The sequence below is a fragment of the Cucurbita pepo genome, chromosome 5 (genome assembly GCF_057944985.1).
Source record: "Cucurbita pepo subsp. pepo isolate OVF chromosome 5, ASM5794498v1, whole genome shotgun sequence".
In the NCBI taxonomy this organism is placed as follows: Eukaryota; Viridiplantae; Streptophyta; class Magnoliopsida; order Cucurbitales; family Cucurbitaceae; genus Cucurbita; species Cucurbita pepo.
In genome coordinates this window covers 4593150-4601720 of record NC_141802.1, presented here as the reverse complement: position 1 = coordinate 4601720, position 8571 = coordinate 4593150, and the positions used below count along the sequence as shown (strand labels likewise).

The following is an 8571-nucleotide window of genomic DNA, read 5'->3' as shown; positions in this document are numbered from 1 at the left end:
GGCTTGTGCAGGCGATTATGTAACCAGGAGGTGGGCTTGGAAGCCGCCATCCTTTGAAGGAAGTGTAATAGCTCCGGCTCAAAAGGCTTCCTTTAGTGAGTGCGCTTGTTCAATTGAAACTCTTGAAGATGCTGAAAGGAAAGACTCAAGATTGTCAGTTATTATTATATATTTTTGGCGAAATTATATTTACTTTTAACCTATGAAAAAAAATAAAAAAAGTTGGAAAATTAAATTAAAAAGAAAAAAAAAAAAACAAAACAAAAGGGAAAGAAGCAGAATTAAGACCCTAGAACATGTTTAAAAAGCATCTGAAAGTAGGTTAAACTAAAAACAAATGGTATGTTTTTTGGCTTTGCATACTTAAAAACCATTACTTTCTCAAGTTGAAGAGAATATAGAACAAAGAAGAAGACACCTCAAAGACTTCCTTGTAATAATAATGCCTATCAATTACTGGTGACCAATCAAGATAAAAGAATCCAAACCCACCACTGCTCTCTCTCTTTCTATATATATATTCCAATTTCAACACTCCCTTCTTTATTCCACTACTACAACTATGGCTACCGAGATTGCCAAGGATCCCATCGAAGCTCATCGGACCGCTACCGAACGAGGCGGAGATTCGGGCAGAAACTCGAGGTGGAAGAGGGTTCAACCATGGACGAGGCAGTTGACAATCAGAGGAGTAACGGCGAGTATCATTATTGGAAGTGTTTACAGTGTGATAGCCATGAAATTGAATCTTACTACTGGGCTTGTCCCTAATCTTAACGTCTCCGCTGCTCTTCTTGCTTTTATCTTCGTACGAACTTGGACTAAAACGCTGCAAAAAGCTGGGTTTGTTACTAAACCCTTTACTCGTCAAGAGAATACCATGATTCAAACTTGTGCTGTTGCTTGTTATAGCATCTCGGTTGGAGGTAAACCAAAAGCTCTTAGCTTTTTACTTTTTTTTTTTTTTTTTTTTTTGTCTTTAAGGCGATTTAGAGAGTGACCCAAATAAGAAAAACGTGAAATTTGTGTAAAAATGCAGGTGGGTTTGCTTCATATCTATTGGGGATGAACAGGAAGACGTATGAATTATCAGGAGTGAACACAGAAGGGAATTCTTCATACAGTGTGAAGGAGCCAGGATTGGGGTGGATGACTGGCTTTCTTTTTGTGGTTTGCTTTGTGGGTCTTTTTGTGTTGATCCCTCTAAGAAAGGTTTGTTTCTTCTTCTTCTTCTTCTTCTTCTGCTTAAAAGAACATGAAAAAGGGAAAGTTTTTTTAATCATGTTTCAGAGCTTTTCTAGCCCTTTTTTCTTTTAGGGTTTGAGGTTAAAGTTTGAAGATGACGCAAAATCGGATTACAATTAAAAATTATATCTTTTAGGGTATGCCTTTTTAATGATTGATTTCATTTCCATCGCGAATGAGATGAAACCACTTGTCCTTGATTTATTGAACTACATTTGTGCGTTTTTCTGTGTAACATTTTCCACCCTCAAATTCCAAACTTTTCTTTTTATTTAATAAACGAAGACACTTGGGCTTGAGAGAGAAGATTGTGAGATCCCTCATCGATCAAAGAGTGGAACAACCTCAAATAGAGAGGGGAGCAAGTGTCAGCAAGGACACTTGATCCGAGTATGAGCAAATAGTGAGATCTCACATTAATTAAAAAAGAACGAAACATTTTTTAAAAGTGCGTGAAAAACTCTTTAATAAAAGTTAAAAGCTGACGGTATCTACCATGGTGCGTTTATGACATGATATAAGCATAAAGTTTTGAGATCAGAGTGTGGAATAGAATAAATGTAAAAGTTAAAAAAGTGGGGTAGTAATACAGTGATTGGTGGCACAGGTTATGATAGTGGACCTGCAATTGACATATCCTAGTGGCTTGGCGACAGCAGTACTGATAAATGGCTTTCACACTCAGGGTGATGAGATGGCAAAGTAAGACTTTTTCTCTTAAAATCCCAATTATTTTTATTTTATTTTATTAATTGAAAAAGGTGGAGGGATGCTACTATTATGTGTCGGATATCAGAAAAGTATTGTAATTGGTGACAGGAAGCAAGTTAAAGGGTTCATGAAGTACTTTTCCTTCAGCTTCTTATGGGCTCTCTTCAAGTGGTTCTTTTCTGGGAAAGACAAGTGCGGCTTCTCTGAGTTCCCCACTTTCGGACTCAAAGCTTGGAAACAAACGTATGATATTCAAACCTGAGCTTTCTTCAGAATTGTATTGGCTAATTTAGGAACGGATCACGAGAGTTTATGCTCAAAGTGGACAATATCGTACATTTGTGGATAGTCGTGATTACTAATTGCATTTTCAACTAAACCCGTGACTAATCTTGTAGATTCTTCTTTGATTTTGATGCAACTTTCGTGGGAGCTGGGATGATTTGTTCCCACTTAGTGAACTTGTCTTTGCTGCTAGGAGCCGTTCTTTCATATGGCCTAATGTGGCCTCTTCTTGATCGAGTCAAAGGGCGGTGGTATGCTGAGAGCTTGGAGGAAAGTGACATGAAGAGTTTATATGGATATAAGGTTTGTTTGTTCGTTTGTTTTGTTTAATTCTAATTCAGATGAACCATTTCATTCATGGGCTGTCTGTCATCGACGTTTCAGGTCTTTTTATCTGTTGCTTTGATTCTAGGAGATGGGCTTTACAACTTTGTCAAGATTCTTGTTTCAACCATCGTAAGTGTTCACCATCGAGTCAAGAAAGCCAAAACAGGTTCTTCTTTAACCTTTTGGGTTCGATTATTATACTAAGAAATTTTTGAATCACCTTGATTAAGCAAAATTGATATGAGAAAGATGGGAATAACCCATATCATCATATTGTTGTTGTCGTTGTGGTTGTTGTTGTTGGAAGGAACAGGTTTAGACGACAACGAGAAACCAGCAACAGAGGAAAAACAGGACGAAATGTTCTTGCGAGAAACCATCCCACTCTGGCTCTGCCTGGTCGGCTACTTAGCCTTCGCCACAATCTCCACCATCGTAATTCCCCAAATGTTCCCTCAGCTCAAATGGTACTTCGTCATCACAGCATACATCCTCGCTCCCTCCCTCGCTTTCTGCAACGCATATGGCGCCGGCCTTACCGACATCAACATGGCCTACAACTACGGAAAGGTTGCCCTCTTCATCCTAGCCGCCATCAGCCCCAAACACGACGCCCTAATTGCAGGCCTTGCCGGATGCGGCCTAATCAAATCCGTTGTCTCTGTCGCCTGCATTCTGATGCAGGATTTCAAGACAGCCCATTTGACCTCCACTTCCCCTAGAGCCATGTTCGTCAGCCAACTCATTGGCACCGCCGTCGGCTGCGTCACGGCGCCGCTGAGCTTCTTCCTGTTCTACAAGGCATTCGACGTGGGAAATCCGGACGGGGAGTTCAAGGCGCCGTACGCTTTGATTTATAGGAACATGGCGATCTTGGGAGTGGAAGGGGTGTCGGCGTTGCCGAAGCATTGCTTGCAGATTTGTTATGGGTTTTTTGGGTTTGCGATTGGGGTGAACTTGGTGAAGGATGTGGGGGGCGGGAGAGTTGGGAAGTGGATGCCGTTGCCGATGGTGATGGCGGTGCCGTTTCTGGTTGGTGGGTATTTCGCGATTGATATGTGTTTGGGGAGTTTGATTGTGTTTGTTTGGGGGAAGCTGAATCGGGAGAAGGCGGAGATGATGGTGCCGGCGGTGGCTTCCGGGTTGATTTGTGGGGAAGGGCTTTGGACTTTGCCGGCGGCTGTTCTTGCTCTTGCTAAGATTAATCCTCCTATTTGTATGAAGTTTGTGCCATCATAAAAATATATTAAAAAAAAACCACACTTTTACCATTTATTTAAGGCAGACAGGAGAGAGACACAAAAAAATTCACGGTTTTACTTTTACCATATGTTCGAGGGTTATTTTTTTTTTTTTTTTTTTTTGTATTTGGTTAAAACATATTTGACATGATTAAAGTTCCAATTTCTATCTCCATCTCAGAATTAAAAAAATATTTTTAAAATTCATTAATATTTTAATATTTTTGTTATAAAAAAATTAAAATATTAATTTTACTATTATGTTCCGAGGAATTATTGAGCATGATGACTAGATAAGTGGAGAGAGTGTCACAATCTTACTGATAGAAAGTAGGTTATGACCAGCGATCAAATAGGCTCACAACCCTCTAGCATCCATCCAATCAGGAGAACTAAGATTTAGGAGTGACATGATGCTATCAAAGAAGACGGTGTATTATCCAACAGAGTTGGCATATTCCTCCTATAATGTTTTTTAAAATGTTCATCAAATTAAAAAAAGAGTATTAAAAAAAAATTCGAAAACAGTAAAAAAAAAAGTAATAACTAATAATATTCATTACTACCAATGGACTGCATTACCCACGATGACTATGAGCCATTATTTGGTAATACCTCTAGCCGGAGCTTACCCACCATTCCGGCGGGGACCCTCCGATCAGTTTCCTTCCAAAATCCAAAATAAAAAATCATGGCGTATAGGAGAGAAGTAAGAAGAATCACAGCCGTTCCTCATCCATCTCTCCAACTCCGATTCCTTCTCATTGCCCACCGAAGGCGATGCCCTTCTTGGGCTCCACGTTTCCTCTTCCCCAATAATCGCCTTGCTCGTCTCTTCTTTCTCCCCAGTATTAGTAGCCAATCACCGACGCCGCTCCTCCCATCCTACCACCACTTTCATCATCATGGCGGAGATTTCGTCGGAGAGAATCATTCGCCCCCATCCGTCGCTGGAGGTCGTCGGCGGAGGTCGCGATCGGTTCCTCCCGGCTTTCAAGTACTTGGACAAACCCTATAAGAAATTCCCTGTAATTGGGTCCAATCGCCATTTGGAGACTATTTTTGCTTCCTTCTTTAGGATTTCCCCCAAGGTTAAGCTCCGCCGCGAGTGCTTGCGTGTGGCGGATAATGGCACCATTGCTTTGGATTGGGTCGCCGGTGATCATCTCCGCCTGCCTCTTGATTCTCCTGTTCTTATTCTTCTGGTTTGCGCCTTCTGATTCTTTGTTTTCTGAAAATCTTTTGAATTAGATATAATACAAATGATGCTCGTATACCAAATGATGTTAAATCTGGAATTAGGAAGGGAATGATTATGTTGACCCCAATTCATAAACACTAGAACACTTGTTTAATTTAACATGGGGTCAAAGAATGTCATGTATCTATTTGAATGTTGATGGCATACTACCCAATTCACGAATTGGGCATCCTTGAAGTGAAAGCTTAAAGGCACTAAATTCGTTAATGCATTTAATTCTAATCTGCGTGTCTTGGATTTTGATTGAATGTTGAAATTAAACTTGCAGTTTGATCCTTGAATGGGGTTGATTTCTTGAAGCAAATGTGGCTCCTGTCAGAGTATTAAGGAAACAGTAGGAATCTTATTAGGATATTAGTAGTAGCATAGTAATTACTTTATAGTCGGTTCAAAGGGTGCTTATAAACAGAGAGAGTTTGAGTGTGTATGAATTAGGATGATTTTTAGGAAATCAGTCCACGCAGGCAGATTGTGGGCTCGAGATAACCTTCTCGAAAGACAATTCGTACCTTAATTTCTCTTAGATAATACTATATAGTTACATTGTAGTTTTTTTGTACTTGTGATTCTAACACTTACTCATATCAATGGATTTCATATTAGTTTCTTGAATCTTTGCAGCCTGGTTTAACTGGAGGGAGTCAAGATTCATATGTAAGACATATGTTGGTTAGAGCCAGAGATCGTAGTTGGAGGGTTGTGGTCTTCAACAACCGCGGATGTGGGAATAGTCCTGTTACCTCTCCCCAGGTTCTTTATTCTTTTCCATGTTGGAGAATTGAAGCACTTTGTATATAAGATGATTATTTTGTTTTTACAATACTCAGAGTCGACATTCCTGTTTATGATATATTTTGCAACACTGATACATGCAGTTCTATTCAGCTTCATTTTTAGGAGATATGCGTGATGTAGTTGCACATGTTACCACACGATACCCCGAGGCTAATGTGTATGCTGTTGGCTGGTCTCTTGGTGGTAACATTCTTGTAAATTATTTGGGACAGGTAAAACTAAAACATTTCTTATTAATCTCCATCCTTCTTTTTATTCTACTTATTGGTTACCATTCTTTCTAAAGCTTCCTAAAATCTCATAGAATGAGGGAAACTCGGAATTGAAATCGTGAGAAAAAGACCTTTAGAATGGTGTCGTTGTGATGGGATAAGTAAAACTAAAAACAAAACTTCGGAGATGTATGTTCAAAATGGACAATATTATATTATTTTGGAGGACCCATCGTTTTAATAGGGCGCATGTCTACAAATCTTGTTGGGATGTGGACAACTCAACATGTAACGGCCCAAGCCTACCGCTAGCAAATATTGTTCTCTTTGGACTTTCTCTTTCAGGCTTCCCCTCCAGGTTTTTAAAATGCATTTGTTAGGGAGAGGTTTCCACAACTTTATAAAGGGTGTTTCGTTCTCCTCTCCAATCGATGTGGGATCTCATTGGACATTTGTGAAGCGGTGCCTTCTTCACACCCCTTTGCCTTCTGTCGCAAAACGTAAAAGCATTTCAACTAGGATATTGATTGTGTTTCAAGATATGTTGTAGTACAACTTGAAACAAACAAAGCTGTTCTTTGTTGAATAACGTATTTGCCAATAGTGCGAAGTTGAATTCCGAGAGTTTGGTGATCTGGGGATCCACTACTAATGAAAAGAACAAAATCTCTATGTAGATAGTTTAAGTTTCATATGTATCTAGTAATTATTCTGATGTTGTTCATCTTTGTCTCTTTAAATTCATTTGTACTCGTTCATTTTTATTGCAGGATTGTATGTCCTGTCCATTGTCTGGTGCTGTGTCGTTGTGTAATCCTTTCAATTTAGTAGCTACAGATGAGAACTTCCGGAAGGGCTTCAACAATGTTTATGACAAAGCCCTTGCTCGATCTTTATGTCGAAATTTCCAGAAGTAATTCTTTTTTGTGCAAATGTCTCTGTTCTGTTAACCATATATCTAATACTGAAAAATCATTAGATACTTACTTAGATTGTATCATCTGACTGGATTCCCCTGAGATTGCAGGCATGCTGATCTCTTCAATGATATGCCTGGTGAATTCAATCTCCCATTGGCTGCCAATGCATGGACTATTAGAGACTACGATGATGCCTTAACTCGCGGTATTATTTCTCTTAATTTTCGGTTGTTTCAATTGACATAAGTGTCGGTATACGTCGTTTCTAAACTTCGAACAACGTTCAGTTTCATTTGGTTTCAACTCTGTGGATGAATATTATTCAAAGTCTAGCAGTTCAAAAGTCATTAAAGATGTCAGAATTCCATTGCTTTGCATCCAGGTACCTTTTTTTTTTGTTTCTAAGGGTTGTCTTGTCTCACTGTTCTCTAAGAACACAAGACTGCTGTTGTTTCTTTGCAGGCAGCAAATGATCCAATTGCTCCAGATAAAGCAATCCCCCGTGAGGATATAAAGGTTCGCATGTGCTTTTAGGCTCGATTTGATAACTATTTAACGGATATCATATGATATCATCATAGTGGTAGATTTTATGTTCATATCCCAGGGGTAGTTTAATATGTCTCCTGTTGAGTTTAGCATACGTGTTTTTGTAATGTGATTGTTGGTGCAGGAAAATCCGAACTGTTTGTTGATAGTGACGCCCAAAGGTGGGCATCTAGGGTGGGTTGCAGGCTCTAGTGCTCCCCTGGGAGCTCCGTGGCCCGATCCTTTCGTGATCGATTTCCTCGTGCATTTGGAAAGCCAAGCATCCAAAGCTTCTGCAGCAGAGGTGTTGGCATAGCCATTGATGGGTATAAAAATTGCAAATAGAGCTATGATTTGTGAAATGATTAAACTCAATACCATGTTTAGATCATTTAAAATTGGTAAGTGTAAATTTATTTTAATAAAGAAATTATGGTCCAATAAGAATTGGTTAGAATCAATTCCCCCTTTAGTATCTCTAGCTAGTTCTTCTTCCCAAAGTGTTGTGTTGGTAGTGTTCTGAAACACTTCTTGAACATCCCATTTCATTTGAAACCTTCATATCTATTCAACTTCCTTCGATCATCGGTTCCATTTCATATATGTAGTCGCTCGTACAAAACACGAGTATATATCATGATGTACGATAGAAGAATTTTTCAATCATAACATCATCTCCACGCATAGTATACATGGTTACTATATGTGACTACATGACTATCACAAACATAATACAATCATCAAAACTTTTAGCGAACCAAATGACTAATAAATGTTTGTGACTATCACAAATATGATAAAATATGAGTATTTTTGTTTCAATTGTATGAACCTTAAATCTAAATAAATATTCGACAAATTATACACAATTGAACTAACAATCAAATAAAAGCATCGGGAAGCCATGCAAAATTACATATTAATTAGCGTTTTTAATGTGTAATTGCAATTTAGCTATTATTACCGAACTTTAGATTTTATAACTATTAGGTCTCTTAAAAGTCTTTTAATTTTTGGTTTATAAAGATAAATTTGAAAAGTTAATT

General features: G+C 38.7%; 2 protein-coding genes across 5 annotated transcripts; both read left to right on the top strand.

Annotated features, from left to right (window-relative positions):
* Nucleotides 1-448: 448 nt before the first annotated feature.
* YSL1 (YELLOW STRIPE like 1) lies at nt 449-3982 on the top strand. Of its 3 annotated transcripts, none has more exons than XM_023678629.2 (7): nt 453-926; nt 1040-1212; nt 1853-1947; nt 2065-2199; nt 2355-2544; nt 2626-2734; nt 2876-3982. In XM_023678629.2, the coding sequence occupies exons 1-7, from the start codon at nt 563-565 to the stop codon at nt 3805-3807; spliced, it is 1998 nt and encodes a 665-aa protein (XP_023534397.2). In that variant the 5' UTR covers nt 453-562; the 3' UTR covers nt 3808-3982. The 3 variants fall into 3 exon arrangements, with proteins under 3 accessions (XP_086980274.1, XP_023534397.2, XP_023534398.2); XM_023678630.2 differs by having other exon boundaries at nt 455-926; nt 2882-3982; XM_087124148.1 differs by lacking the exon at nt 2065-2199 and having other exon boundaries at nt 449-926.
* A 398-nt stretch (nt 3983-4380) lies between these two features.
* Nucleotides 4381-8110, top strand: LOC111795992 (embryogenesis-associated protein EMB8-like). 2 transcript variants are annotated; one of them, XM_023678664.2, is made up of 8 exons: nt 4381-5014; nt 5692-5820; nt 5946-6077; nt 6848-6990; nt 7105-7202; nt 7285-7379; nt 7460-7513; nt 7671-8110. In XM_023678664.2, the coding sequence occupies exons 1-8, from the start codon at nt 4715-4717 to the stop codon at nt 7839-7841; spliced, it is 1122 nt and encodes a 373-aa protein (XP_023534432.2). In that variant the 5' UTR covers nt 4381-4714; the 3' UTR covers nt 7842-8110. The 2 variants fall into 2 exon arrangements, with proteins under 2 accessions (XP_023534432.2, XP_086980467.1); XM_087124341.1 differs by having other exon boundaries at nt 4797-4967.
* Nucleotides 8111-8571: the final 461 nt, after the last annotated feature.